The sequence below is a fragment of the Stylophora pistillata genome, chromosome 6, assembly GCF_964205215.1.
Source record: "Stylophora pistillata chromosome 6, jaStyPist1.2, whole genome shotgun sequence".
Classification (NCBI taxonomy): domain Eukaryota; kingdom Metazoa; phylum Cnidaria; class Anthozoa; order Scleractinia; family Pocilloporidae; genus Stylophora; species Stylophora pistillata.
This window is the reverse complement of record NC_142524.1, coordinates 18374575-18390179: the sequence shown is the minus strand read 5'-3', so window position 1 is coordinate 18390179 and position 15605 is coordinate 18374575. Positions and strand designations below refer to the sequence as shown.

General features: G+C 38.3%; 1 protein-coding gene across 2 annotated transcripts in view; it reads right to left on the bottom strand.

Moving 5' to 3' along the window:
• Positions 1-2342: 2342 nt before the first annotated feature.
• Positions 2343-15605, bottom strand: part of LOC111338274 (protein dispatched homolog 3) — a 14788-nt gene continuing 1525 nt past the window's right edge. For both annotated transcript variants that reach the window (XM_088726029.1, XM_022944721.2), the window contains exons 2-8: positions 14686-15605; positions 10862-11086; positions 10454-10579; positions 9865-10135; positions 9354-9481; positions 3985-4071; positions 2343-3779 (exon numbers count right to left, since the gene is read on the bottom strand). The exon at positions 14686-15605 is cut by the window's right edge and continues 615 nt beyond it. In XM_088726029.1, coding sequence (XP_088582155.1) covers positions 3153-3779; positions 3985-4071; positions 9354-9481; positions 9865-10135; positions 10454-10579; positions 10862-11086; positions 14686-15605 — 2384 coding nt within the window. In that variant the 3' untranslated portion in view covers positions 2343-3152. The remainder of the gene's footprint in view (positions 3780-3984; positions 4072-9353; positions 9482-9864; positions 10136-10453; positions 10580-10861; positions 11087-14685) is intronic.

The following is a 15605-nucleotide window of genomic DNA, read 5'->3' as shown; positions in this document are numbered from 1 at the left end:
CGCGTATCGGCGGATTTAGAAAAGGTAATATTGTAGGCTTTGCTTGTCTCACTACAGAAAATTACAAAAATTGTTACTTAACAAATTACTTATATCTATACCTCTTATGATTATTTTCTTTAATTTGTTGGGATTTATTTACCAGTACTTACAGTCCAAGTTGCTTACTATTTCATTTTAAAAGGGGGTGTGACTAATAACGAAAAAAATATTCTTGCGCAAGAAAATAAGGAGAAGGAAATCTTATACAAATAAACACCGAAAAAATTGCAAAGAAGTCGGTAAACAAAACAATTACAAGTACCAAGGCAGGAATGAAAATTCTCCCCCGCAAAAAAGTGTCCACGCTCCCACCCCTCTCCCTCTAAACTCAAAAATTAAATGCTCCGTCCCCAAACAGAATAATTCGGGCAACAATTACAACTTTTATTGGAGCGGTAATATCTTACAACTTTGCCTCGTATCTTTAGTACCATTTCGTCATTTCGCCGTTTCGCCATTTCGTGTTTTAAACACGCCCCTGACTGGTTGCTTTTCTCGTCTTATTAGAAATGCGCATAGAATGAAGCATTTGACTAATAAAAAAACTTATAAGACATTTTGGTGTGTTGGAACGCTTAGCATTTTTAATCGTTTGTATTTATCGGTCTTCTAAATACGGCACGGCTCATCAAACTCCTATACTACAAACTAAAACGTTTTTTGAGATATATATCTCGCGTTCGATTAGGATTCTCTTTCATTGGACTGTTACGTAAGTATCTCGCGCACTCGTAAGATTCTCTCTCATTGGATTGTCACGTTAGTATATGGAGCACTTTAAGAATTCTCTCACATTGAATAAGACCTATAAATATCGACCAATTGAGGCTGGCCCCGCTTTTTGGTCTATCAGTCAGTATCAACGTTACTTTTACGCAATTGCGTCTATTCACCAAAAGGTTACATCTTGTCTCCGTTTAGCCTTCTAAATCCATTAGATCTCTTGCTGTATAATAAATCCGGTTCGGTCGAAACATTCTCAATTCATCACTACTTTAACAAGTGTGAATTCGTTTATCGACGAAAAGGAAAGAAAATAGATAGTACAAGGGACCCTGCACTTTAGGTCGTCGAGTGTTGATCCTGTGAGAATTCAAACTACAGACCCGGCGATTTCGCGGATAGTTAGATGCCACAGGATTTGTAAAACCCGTTGAGGTAAAGGAAAATGATTTGGCAACATGTGAACTTAAACATAATACAGTCAATCAACTAGTCAAAAGCCGGCATTTATTAAGCAGATTAGTATGCCTTCTATTTCCGAAGATAAAATTACAATTATTGATTGTATTTAATGGCATTTTACAATGAGCTGATTATGGGTAAGAAGGTTAGGGGTAAATAGGAGATTTGCTGTTAAGGAAAAAAATATTGGCCAAGATTTTATATACTATTGACCACTTTCATAAATGGCTGCCAGATTGATATTCTTTTGTTTAAATTTAAATTAGCCTTTCTGGCCTCGTTCTCCAGTTCAAAATTCAAAAGAAGCATTATCTCAAGCGAGGCAAGTGAGGCTAATTTGAATTTAAACCAAAGAGTATCAATCCGGCAGCCATTTATGAAAGTGGTCAATTGAGTAACTTTTGTACACACTAAATTTGCACGTTCAAATTCATGTAGCCCAATCTTCTCTAGTATTCCGTAACCTTAAAAGTTTTCCCCTACGTTTTCGGCAACTCAAACACCCCATGATGATCTATACGTGGTACGCGAAAGAGATTTCCTATGGAAGCCACGGCAGTATTTCACGTAGCTAGTACAATCGTACTTCTCCCCACCCTCCCTTCCCCCCACCTACAAGAGCGTAACGTAGAAGCAGACAAGAAAGTGTGTTGTTCCTCGTAATTAATGTCCAATGTTCTAATGTCCAATCCCTAGTTCCTTGTACATTCTGCAGTCAAATGCTTACCTATTATATGCAGATCAATTTTCTTTTGTTTTTTTTTTAAAGTGGGTTTTCTTGAGACGTTTCCGCGTGAATGTAGTGAATTCGCAGACCTCCTATTTTAGCATCTCGTTTTAACGCTCTTTTACACCCTTTGTTTATACGGTCCATCATCAGAGCCTCTATTATGTTCCATTCACAATTTATCTGTACAGCTTTCACACACAGTCACGCCTTTCACACACTTCGCCACACACTCTTTTTATGTATATATATATAAAGTGTGACTTGATTTTCGTAGAACAGTGCTCAATACATAGAAGTAGAGCGAAGTATATATATATATATATATATAGAAGTAGTGTGGCACACGAGGACGGACAACTTCGAGCGAAGGAAGACATATACTCAATAAAAAGTCTAAAAAGTTTAATAAAAAACGTTTCGGTCCGAGACCTTCATCAGTTGTGATACAATGACTTAAAAATTCCTTAAATAGATTTATGTAGGGCGTGGTAACACATATGAACAAACACAGTAATTACTACGCGAAAAATTATCACTATAAAAAGAAATGGAAAAATTGTCGAATCCACTGAAAATGTAAAGGAACCAGCGTTGACTTGAAAGGCGAGAATTGCACTAAGATTCCCAATTAACGCTAAGACTGGAACCTTTGATGCCCGCCCAATTTGAAAAAATTATCCGCATTAATTATAGTTTATTCTTTTAGGTATATATATATATATAGCGCTCCCGGAATATTTTCTTATCCCTGATGATGCCGTTGATCGCGAAAGCTCGGATTTACAGCAGTGTAAGGCTTCATTCGTTTAATTTGTATATATTTCCGCGCAACGTTTATCATAAAAGCTGTGTCCTGATTGGTCGATAGGTTAGCCAACTGACTCAACCACGCGTCACACATTTCCTGTTACATTTTACGTCATCAGTGTGAGCGTAGGCCTCAAGTCACGAAATTCTTAAGACATCTTTTTATCTTGCAAATTGTTGACCTGTTTCTAAATGGATAATAAACATCAAGAAAGCACATCTCTATTGTTCTCACTTTAAAGTAGCGTTTAACAATATGCTTGTCATTGTACTTTCATCCGATCATCTGGCTGGTTTGTTGTTTTCGTAGCACCGCCAAGACAAATTTTAAGATTTAGTAAACTCGAGGATTTGTTGAGCCGTTGTTGTTGTTGCGCAATAGCCGATGTTATAAAGGTGTGGCTGTTTTACTTGACCCTATCGAGGCAAACTGGTACTCAGCATCAGTTATGTCTTCACAAGGAATCTCTTCCTGTACAGGATGCCCAGTTTTTCTCCTACACCAATTATAAAATGGTTCTAATGATCCGGTAGTTCCTTCAGGACCGAAGATTCCCAGAATAGTTGTGAACAAAATGAGAGCGTAAATGATTGAGAGACCAATGGTACAAAACATGAAGATGCCAAACTGAAAGAAAAAGAGAATTTTAGCAGCTATCATGAATACAGATGCACCTAGTGACGTGCTTGCTCCTGACAGCACGGAGATTCCCACGTGATCTAGTGTGTCTCTGACTTTTTCCCGTCGCGTAGGCTTCTGGGATCTCACGTAGCCATCAGCAAGGTGAACTACATAATCGACAGCAAGTCCCACAACAAGAGTGAGATTCAGAGATTCAAGAACTCCAAGCTTCCATCCTGCCAGCGGTATAACACCAACAACGCCAACAGTAATACAAGCTATGATGGCTCCACAAAGCAAGCCTACCAGCCAGTTTGATGTCATGACAACTAAAAGCGATATTGCTAAACCAAGTCCAAGCAGGATGCCTCGCACAGCGGTTGATGCTAGCACCTAAGAGAAAACAAGGAAATGGAAGGGTCTTCGAACAAGATAAAAATCATATATATTGTAAGTAGCTGTTTATTTTAAAAACGAATCTTTCCATTTTGTCTGCTGAATCGCAGCTGAATTTGATAAGTATTGTTATTTTGTGAAGATAGGGCAGGTATTATCGATCAAAACTAATTTTACGTGTTATATTTTCCAAAAAAGTTACCTTTTTGACCTTTAACCAATGCCATGCGTTATGTCCAGTAGGAGTTGCTTGAAAGGCGTTGTTACAGGAGATTGGCATCGTCTTTGTCTTACCGCGTAAAGAGATATGTGTTAGTCTAGTTCGTACTTACAGGAGAACTTTTGTATTCTTATAATGTGACAACATATTTCATCATAAACAAGTAGACCGGAATTGATTACGTCTGTTGTAAAGCTGGAGTTTGCCTGAGTGCAGTACCGCGCGGTTTACAGCCCACAAGGGATGGATGGACTTACTGTCCTTGAATGCCAAATGAAACAAACATAATTAAGGTGCGATACTGAAAAGGTTGCGCTTTACGAAGTAATTTCAAATGGAAGATGTTTTACTGGGGACTGGTCAAAAAAGTATTTGGGGGTGGGGCTGGTGGGTCCTTCCTTTAGGCACAAAACTAACAGACCCATGCCTAAATGAAGGTTGAAAATAACACGACCCATCCCTTCATGAAATATCAATATCAATATATATATAGTCGTTAGTGGAACTCTCAAGCCAACAAAGGTGCACCGCGCTAGGAGGATCAATAAAGATTCGCAGTCCAAACCTCACAGCAAACACGAACGTAGAAAGTTTAAAAATTGCGAGGATGGACAACTTCTGATGTCAAAAATATAAAAAATTTTAATAAAAAACGTTTCGGTCAGAGACCTTCTTCAGTTCTTTTCAACTTTTGAAATAAAAAAAGAGCATTAAATAGGATCGAAGTGCTAATGATTACGTAATTACAGATAACGACTAATGAACTGGTGCTAATAAAAAGATAACAAAAAACCTAGTTACAAAGAAAGCAATGGACAAAATACAAGAAATAAACCCTAAAAACTTAGAGATAAGAATACTAAATATGTTAAAACGAGTGGCGTAACCAATTGCAAAGAAGCAATGCGGCAAGCATAAAAAAGGGGAGGCCCACTTTTAACTACAAATATAAACCATAACGAAATCCCAAAACAAGGCCTTTGGAGCCCGAAAGGGCAAATTAGCAACAAAATCCCTGGATGGGGCCCTTAAATGATACTAATCATAATAAGATACCTTGGCAGGGCCTCTGAGTCCAATCCACACCTAAAGGGCCGACAAAATCCAAGAATAGGGCCTTTGAACGATCAATTAGTAGCGCCTAATATAAGATGGAAAATGAATTATAGCAAATTCTATTTTTCGAATGAAATTCCTTTCTTTTATTCAAACCATGGGGTGCCAAAGAGAACAACTGAGCACTCCAATAAGCCTCTTTTGTGATTAAAAGCCTATCGATCTCTACAGAGCCACTAGGGGCCTGTACCTGATCAATGCACTGGAACGAAAAATCGTCCGGGTGTGTGGGGTTTCGTTAAAGTGTATCGCTACTTCACAAGTTGTTTTGTTTGTGAGCATAGCAGATTTGTAATTCGAAATCTCACTTTAAAGTCGGTAGTAGTAGATCCCACGTATTGCAGGCGATATTTCTTGCAAGAATCCAAGTAAATCACATTTTTAGAATCACAGGAAAGTCTAGAGTGAATGGTGTAATTTTTGCCTGTCTGAAAGCTGAGAAGTGATTTAGATTCAACAAAGAAATTCTGACAGAGGTCGCATCTTTTCCTATCACATTTAAAGCAGCCATTGTTATGAGGAATGGTTTTTCTCTCGCTGGCAGTTTTAAAACGAGATGGTGCAAACACTTCTTTGAGATTTTTCGATCGACGAAAAGATGGTATGATAGAAACTGAGGAAAAAGTTCTTTCAATTTGAGGTTAGATTGCAGAATAAAAAAATTCTTTCTGATTATGTTGCCTACGTCGGGCAAGTTGGGATTCAATTTAATAACAAATGGAAACAGTTTCTTCGTTTCTTTTCCACGAGTCCTGAGTAAATTATTTCTAGGGATGGCGCAGACTTTGGAGAATTGTTTAGAAACTAATTTAGAAGGGTAACCCTGGTTAACAAGGTACTCTTTGTACTCAGCTGTTCTCTCGGAAAAAAATACTTCTTCAGAGCAATTTTCTTTTCAATTTTCTTATTTCAATTTGAGGTTAGATTGCAGAATAAAAAAATTCTTTCTGATTATGTTGCCTACGTCGGGCATTTTCTTATTTTTTCTTATTAGCACCAGTTCATTAGTCGTTATCTGTAATTACGTAATCATTAGTACTTCGATCCTATTTAATGCTCTTTTTTATTTCAAAAGTTGTAAAGAACTGAAGAAGGTCTCTGATCGAAACGTTTTTTCTTAAAATTTTTTATATTTTTGACGTCAGAAGTTGTCCATCCACGCAATTTTTAAACTTTCTCTATATATATAGCTCACTAGGCTCTCCTAGTTTGAGCACTCTGGCATGGCTGAGAAGATACCAAAATTGTGGGATCGTTCGGGGTAACCATATCGGTTCTCCCCCATCCTAGAATCAGCACTGCACTGATGAGGCCCAGAAGGCCGAAACTGTACTGTCTGCAATTCTATATATATATATTGGTTGAATCTAATTCCTTTTTAAGTTTTCAAACAGGCAAGAGTTACAAGATACGATCGAAACTTTCCTGTGATTCTAAGAACATAATTTATTTGGCTTCGTGCAAGAAATGTCACCTACAATACATTGGTTCCACAACAAATGACTTTTAGAGTTAGATTTCGCAACCACAAGTCTGCTATGGTCACTAAGAAAAAGACCTGTGAAGTAGCGGTACATGTTAACAAAACATTACATGATTTAAGCGATTTCTCATTCCAATGCATTGATCAAGTGCAGGCGACAGTAAACAATTCAGGTAACTTCGAGAAACTTCTAATTACCAAAGAAGCATATTGGAGCGCACAGTTGTTCTCTCTGGCACCCTTCGGCTTGAATAAGCGCCAGGAATTTCACTCCAAAAACAGAATAAACCATAATGCGGAGAATTTTTTCAAATTGGGCGGGCATCAAAGGTCCCAGTCTCAGCGTTGATTGGGAATTTTAGTACAATTCTCGCCTTTCAAGTCAACGCTGGTTCCTTAACATTTTCAGTGGATTCGACAATTTTTCCATTTCTTTTTATTGTGATAATTTTTCGCGTAGTAATTACTGTGTTTGTTTATGTGTGTCATCACGCCCTATATAAATCTATTTAAGGAATTTGTAAGTCATTGTATTACAACTGATGAAGGTCTCGGACCGAAACGTATTTTATTTAACAAATGGTAAACACCACAGCGTACACTATTGAGTTATGGATGCACGCGGGAGGTTGCTAAGCACGAAAGAAGCGTAAGAGTCGCTCGAGGCGATAGCTGAGAGCGACTCTAGCTTCTTGAGTGCTTAGCAAACCTCCCAAGTGCATCCATAACTCAATAGTGTACGGTGTGGTGTTTACCATTTGTTTTATAACATAACATTGATACATTGTAGCTAAAGAGTTCCCTTTTATTTAACAAATCTTACGTGACCAGAAAAAACAAGCGCGCGTGGAAAAATAATCTTTGCAGTTGCTCACGTCAGCAGCGTACACCCATGAGCAAATGGGGGACGCTAAATTGACCAATCAGAGCGCGCGCTTTACTTTGGTTATGTTATAATAAACTTTCTTAGACTTTTTATTTGAGTATATGCCTTTCTTAGCTCGAAGTTGTCCGTCCTCGTGTACTACAATATTTTTCCTACTATTTATCGAGGTTTGGACTGTGAATCCCCTTGGATCCTTCTGGCGTGGCGTCACCCTTGGCTCGAGGCCTTTTAACTTGTTATATATATATATATCAGAATAAATGTTTGAAAAGAAAATTTGCCCTGAGCGGGATTTGAACCCACGTCCCTCCTGTTACTAGTCAGGTGTGATGACCACTACACTATCAGGACAACCATGCTGGCGACACGGCAATCAAAGATGTGATTTACGTGACCGGAGACGTGGTCTCCCGGGAAATTTAAGTTTTCAAGGTGACCTGGTAGGGGAAGCCTATAGCCCCATATGAAACACAACTAAGGATCTATTAAAGATACACGACCGAAGTCAACTTAGCGGATCACAAAGGAGGATCCAATTACGGATACAGCCTAATTTCGATTAAACAAATTCTGTATGCGAGGGAAACCGTGGCCCAGTACATCCCAAGTAATCATACTTAATAGAATAAATGTTTGAAAAGAAAATTTGCCCTGAGGGGGATTTGAACCCACGTCCCTCCTGTTACTAGTCAGGTGTGATGACCACTACACTATCAGGACAACCATGCTGGCAACACGGCAATCAAAGATGTGATTTACGTCATCAGAGACGTGGTCTCCCGGGAAATGTAAGTTTTCAAGGTGACCGGGTAGGGGAAGCCCATAACCCCACATGAAACCCAACTAAGGATCTATTAAAGATACACGACCGAAGTCAACTATATATATATATATATATGTCTGACGAGCGCTTAGGCGCGAAACTCAGAGTTACAGAGAATCGATGCGTCCTCTTCAATTCTTTAACCTATCTATACTTAGCTCTGCTACCACAGCATTGAGCACTTTATGCCAAGGTAGACTCTACCCCCACATTTATATATATATATTTACATGAAATTGTGGTAAAGTTCCTGGAAAACTGACAAAGTCTAACAAAATGAGCGAAAGCCAAGTCGGAGATTCATTCTACCAGGAAACTAGATATTTTTAGACAAAAACGATAAGCATTAACGATAAACCTGTGGTTAAACCTTGCGTTTACCTGAAAATGCTGGAAACTTTCCCTACAATCGTGAAAAATTGTCAACAACAACTTAGAACAAATCTGCTTAAGCAAATTGAGCTGCACCGTTTTTATCGCTTTTTATTAAAAAAATCTGCCAAACCTAGACCCCCCAAAAGACCTGAAACCCAGGAAACATAGACATTCGGACTCAAAATTACGCAATTGCAATATTTAAGCATACCTTGGCAAATTACAAGCAAAAGTGAAAAAACTCACGATCAACGATCAATTAATACTAACATGTTACTTTGCGTATGTTCAATAAGAGATGAGAGAGGACGTTAAAATAAGGTAAGAGCGTCGGTGACACAGTCGGCTGCGACTTGTGCGCCAGGTTTTTTCTTTTTCTTAACTCATTTGGACGTCATTCGTGATCTGTTTATTAAATGGCACATTTACGTTTTCGATTGGTCGTGTGTAAACCATAATTATGCTTCCTGATCAGGCGTTATGTAATTTACTGTAAGAGAAATCATTTTACTAATTTGAATGTAAATTTTCAACAACAACTTTGTTAATACCAAAGACACAGGAATTAAAGCTTAGTTCTTCTAAAGCTTAGCTCGTACATTTATCTTTGACAATGAAGGTTTCTGAATATTTTGCAGCTGAATGATTTTCAGCTGTATTGAGAATACCTTTTGCCTAACGAAGCCTTCCCACTGATCGTACACTTTAAGTCCTTCAGTTTGCCCCGTCTTGCTAAGAACCATGGTCGTGTTCACAGCCACAGAAGCAAACAGTAGTCTGTTTCCGTACTGGCCCCCTAAAATAAAGAAGTAAATGATATTGATAGTGTGTGTAAGCGAAAAAGAAACTATCGTCACACTTAAGGAAAGTAATGTTTCACTGTTTTGTCTCTTGGTCACACAGTGTTGCAGAGTCTTTCTGTTAAAATAAAAAAATGTGTTTTCGAGCGGAAAATTGAAGACGGCATGAAGTCTTGGTAGGAAAAGTTAAGTGAGAAAAGCAACTCTACTCTACCGGGTTCACAACAGACTGAACAAAAAAAGAGTGGAAAAGTCTAATGAAGTCTTCAGCGAGTTACCAAAATACAACTACAGTTTCCGCTCATTTCCAGAATGTAACCTGTCAGTTTCATTTTCCATACTACAGTGATTTCTGCTATTTTTGAGCTAAACTTTAGACCTTGATAATTTGGAATAGAGGACGAGTCAGTTGGATCCTTTGCTCCTCCCAGCAATCCACCGAACGTTTTGAAGTCAGATGAAGTCACGGACTGATTTGCATTAGTCAGCCAGTAGCCAAGAACCGCCTCAAAGTATCTGTCGTACATCTCACCCACCAAGGTTACGTTGAACAGGTCAGGGTTTTGCGCCATTAACAGTCGTACGTCATTTTCACGTGACGGTATCGCGAAAACAGTGCTGTTAGAATACTTTGGCTTGCTAGCTTCATCCTGCACATATGTGAAATAAGCCTTTACTGCATTTGTAAGATTGCGTTGAGCGATACCTGTTTCTAAATAAGAAACCGTTTCATCAGAGGTTGGTGCTTGAAATCGCATGTGCAGTCCTAATGAAATTAAATATTGCAATGCTTCATATACGACAATCAAAGTTAAACATCTTGGATGATTCCATGTTTTCGTGCTAATTTTCCTTCTAGAGAGTATTACATTGTGTATTTGCAATTCAAACGAGTTTCCTTTTTGCATTCAGTTTGTGGCCATGTTTAGCGATATTTCGTTTAAATACTTATATTAAGGGCTTCTCACCTGCAGGTATTCATTCAATCTTTCCATGAAACATTGGATTTCTGGTTCACCCGTAACGGCGTTTCTCCTTATTCTCAAGTTTTGGATCTGATTTTCAGGTAAATTCTTTATTTCTTTACAGAATTCCTTTCGAGAATTGAAAAAAGGAAACATATCAAAATCACACCAGCATAAAAAATGCAAGGATAACTGCAATTCTAAAAAATCTCTATCAGAGTAAAAAACATGGAAACGTCTGGAAACTCGATTGTTTAAAATTGTTTATTTCATCTTTAACTGCAATTCTCTACTTCTAAAATTAAAATAGTTCCAAATGGTACTAGATGAACGAATAGATACAAATGCTGCTTAGTATAACGTTCTTTAGAAATGAACTATAAGATGGATGAATAAAGGAAAATGACTTACTAACAAGGCGACCTGGCATTCTGATGGATTTAAATCAAAACTTTGATCAAACACTGTTTTCCCTTTGCAGTTAAAGTCTGTAAAGTGACACGAACTGCGATCTTGATTCTTCAGTCCCCAGATGATATGCACCTCAACTACGCGATCTTCCTGACTTGGCCGAAATGCCGAGCGCCGTAACCTCTTTATGATGTACCAATTGGTGCCCGGGCCCCATACGTCCACCTACCATGAACAGTGAAGGTGACATGTAAATAAAAATTGCTTTGGTTAAAAGTGACAAGGAATTGATTGTGATAGAAAAGAAAGGGTGTAGGTTGTTTGCACACGGAGCTTGGTAAATTAACATCCATTCAAAGTTAAGTCTATTTCCGTCACACATATTTTGCATTAATTGACCATACTTAACAAATAAAGAAGCCTTGTCTGTGCCCTGTTCTCAGTTCTAAAACAAGCAAGAAGCGGCTTGAGCTCGAAAGAATGGTAAGGAGAAACACGAGAGATAGCCACAATGACTGGTCGCGATGTATTTTTCATCACTCTTTTTTGTGTTTGTTTTTGAACACGAGACTGTATATGCAATGAGAGTGTTAGCTTTGTTTGATTTTTATTACCCTACGTAAGCTTACAATCTTTTCGGAGAGTGAAAACCTTCAAAACTTGTTCACGTTGTTATTAAAACGTTTGTTACGGCGCTTGGCATGTTTACAAACATTTGTCTGGTTCTTCTGTCGCTACTTGCCGGCTCACTTGCTCCAAAATTTCCCTTTGGTCTAACGAAGAAAAGCCAAAGAGAAGTCCGAGAAATGGTCGGACACACTAACAAATTGGTAGATGGCTTGACAGCTTTAGCTCAACTCCATGTTTTTTACTCTGATAGAGCACGCTGTTTTAACCAATGATGGCGCGCGTTATTCGAACCTCATTACAAAAATATATGGAGCGTTATAATTGGTTCTTAGTCGGTCGGGCTTTACCATACGCGGACCGTTTTAAGGTGGCTCGTACCGGTTTTCATCTTTTTGATGGTTTGTAACTTTGAAAGAATACAACAGAAAGACTGACCAAGGCCAGTTGAACACTTTTAAGGGGTTGAATTACATAATCATTGGTTATTCAAAAATAAGTGTCATTTCGTCACTAGCAGTTTCCATGGCAACGCTTTCATTGGCTTATTCAGACGCATTTTTTAGCTTGTGGCTTAAATAATTCGAAAACTAACCCGGTGACCCCCTGATTTTTTTCAGTGATTGCTTTTGGCACTTGAAAAGGAAAATGCACAAAGATTTTTAAAAAATTCTACGGAGCGGAATTTCAGAAAATCTGCAAAAAGGACAATTTTCACACATCACAAATTTCCTTCCATAGAATTTTCTATTTTTTTTTCTGATGATTCCCTTCGACGTTATTATCATATTGGAACAATAAAAAGAAGGGGTCATGGACTTGTTTTCATGCAATAGCTTTCGTGAGTTTAGAAATTTCCACGCGCGTTTTAAAAATCTGGATTCTATAAGATCGACATTTGCTCATGATCTGTTTTAGCTACCGCTGACAATTGCGTGTGCTCGCGCGAGCACCTACGATCTGATGTTTACAGACGTTTACTGCTAAGAAAATCAGTAAACAGCCGTCAAAGACAGCCTCCCGAGCTCATCTTAGAAATTCTACACATGACTTCTGGCTATATCGTATTATTTTCCTTGAAGTTTCAAAGTCTTCTTCCACTTCAGGTAGATTATCCTTCACTTGAGTTCTTCTTTTTTCGCCGTCGCAAGATTTCATATCGGTTGAATATTTCTTTTAAATGTCAAGTGAAGCAACCTTTACTTCTCCGAAAATCGTCTTCGTTATCTTAGTTTCTATCTCCTGCATTCATAGTGGCCGCTGAACACATCAAATACAAGCTCTTAGGTAAACTTCTCACAAAAGTAGAAAAAATTCCACGCGCCGCCATCTTTGTTTTGAATTTTCATCTTTTGATCTCGCGCTTCTTTCGCACGTTTCTCTCGCGCGCGTCACGCAAGAGTGACCTGTTCCCCGCGCGAGGAAACTGGTACGAGCCACCTTAAAATAAACCACGGTCATAAGCCACGTGTTTTCATTCGCGAAAGCCGGCAAATTTGATATCGATACTCACCAGCGTGGCCCTCAGGCTCGGTTTGTAAGAGGTTAGTACGTATGCTGATAACAATGCAATGTATAGAAGAAACCCGGATGAAATTGATCGGAAAATGAAATTCGCGTGGAATTGCCTTCATTTAATATGAGAAAACCTGAGGCATTTTTTTTCAATGAATTATTTGCGCCGTTGATGCTAGAATTCAACGGAATTCAATACAATATGACAATAAAAGAAAAGTTCCAGTAGTTCCCAAGGAAAGAAATCGAAATCGCTTATTCTTTCCTTTGACCATCAATCAGCATAAGTCAATGTAAATTTACTCACCCGTTTGCCAATAAAATGTTCTTTAAGAAATTTTATGGCAAATTCAATTGAACTCTTTTGGGCCCCGCTCGTTTACTACACTGATGTGATTTGAACAACTTTCCTTTCCGTTGAAGCGACGGCAAGTCCTCAACTTCTTTATACTCAAAGAAGGACAATTTTTCCCATTAATTATGAATTAGTTGAATCAGTTCCAAAAAATATTACAAATAAACATGCTTAATTATGTCTAGTTGTTTAGCTCAGCAGCTACTTTTTTAATGAAAGAATCCAAATAGCAGAAATTGGTTCTATTTCAGTCTTTTGAGAAACTTTTCCACAAAAATGGAGAATTAAAGAGATAGGTTTTGAAGATTTTAAACATGTTATTAAATATGTTTTCCGAAAACTACGGGAAGTCTTGGCCCGGTCAGGTTTATCATCCGCAAAGCGCAAGGAAAAACCGCATTTAATGCGATAGACCTGAAATGTTGAATGAAACGCATCACAAAACGCAGGACAATGAGAACGTCGATACTGAAAAAGAAAAACGATGTAAAGTTGAAATAAGTGTTCCGGCACAAACCGGCGGCGAATGAAACGGGCTTCACTTGTTTAAACCGCTGTTCTCTCTCAGTCTGTTCGCAGAACCGATAAAAATTAATTATGAAAAGTGTTTTTCACACATTATTAGAAGTGAAGTCCAAAATGCAAGTGCAGTAAGGGCCAAAAATACTTTCTCATTTATTAGCGTCATATGTGACAGTCCTGATATATTTATTCTTGGAGAGAATCTTTTTTAAATCTAGCCTCACAGTAACGGCTTTGATTCCTCATGGTTGCCTTAGTATTGCCGCAAAAGTGTCTTTTAATTCATCTGAGGTAACATGAAAATATTTACGAGAGGCAATTGTATTTAGAACCAAATGCCTACCACTCGTGGCACTTAAGTCGCTAAATTGTATTCTTAAATAAAGTTCCTAAAATTTTTAAAATAAATCTTTCTGACACTTACTAGAAAACTGAATAGGTAGACGCATTTATATCTGTCTTCCAAACTTTGCCTCAAAATTTTCAAGAGTACTAATGAATGGTAAACCAAAGCTGTGAACTGCATTTGGTTCCATAATTCGTTCGACAATCTGATATAAGTTATTCTAACCACTTTAATAATACTATGGATGGAAACCGTTTAAGGAAAAGACATCAAAATTAGAATATGCGGGTCTAAGTTTGGTCCTGAGGAACCTCAATATTTAACGTAACCACACAGCAATCACAGTTATTACCTTGTCAAGTAATTATATTAGCACTCAACTCTTAGGGACTGCACAGACGCCCCATCGTTACTAGACCATGCTTCAAAAACTATCTCTGGCATCAATCAAACACTTACCGGTTCTTCGTCTGGGGTGAGCTGTGTTGCAAATCCAATGGAAACGCAAAGAAAAACCAAGAACACTCCTAGGATTATCCAGCGAATTGTCCCGTGCGCAATGAAGTTTTTAAAAAACCTGTTTCCTAAGAAGTTACTGACAAGTTTACTAGGCTCAACGAACTTGTCTTCCTGCTGTTCCTCTTCCGGTACTTCGCCCTGAATAATGTCTTCTCTGCGCGATTTTATAGCTTGCCACGCTTTCAAATCCCCGAAGCAATGCCAACGATAGTTCTTCCAATAAAACTCGTAAGTTATTATGACAGTGGGAAAGAAAATAACGACGGAGCAGAAATTTACGAACACTAGGAGCGCTGAGAATATGCCAAATGTAGACACACCCAACAGGGGAGAAAAGACGCTAGTCACAAAGGCTACAATAGTTGTGAACGATGTGGTAAACATGGCACTAGCCGCTCGTCGGTAGACAAACGACATCCTTGCTGCCATATCACGAAAGGTCTTTGACTCTGAAGCTTTCCACGTGTCAATAAATACAAACACATCATCGGCCCCAATACCGAGAATAATAAACACGGAAAGTACGTGAAAAATACCGATGTACCGGCAGTCCAATATCACCCGGTAGATGATGTTCGCGCCGAAGAAACATGTAAGTATGCTGAACACGGCCCAACCTGTTATCCAAATGGACTGAGTTTGAAACAGCATAAATAGAAAAATAAATGTAAAGCTAGCACCAGCTAAAAGAAGATCATATATAACCTGCTGAGAAATGGCATTAAAAAATAACGCGCGAAGAAAATAATAAAATTTCATCTCCCCAATTCCTTGTCTGAATTTCACATCTAAAAGTTCGGCAAATGCGTCCTTAGAATATAACTGAGCTTGGTCCCACTGTTTGTCGACTCGGTCTTCAG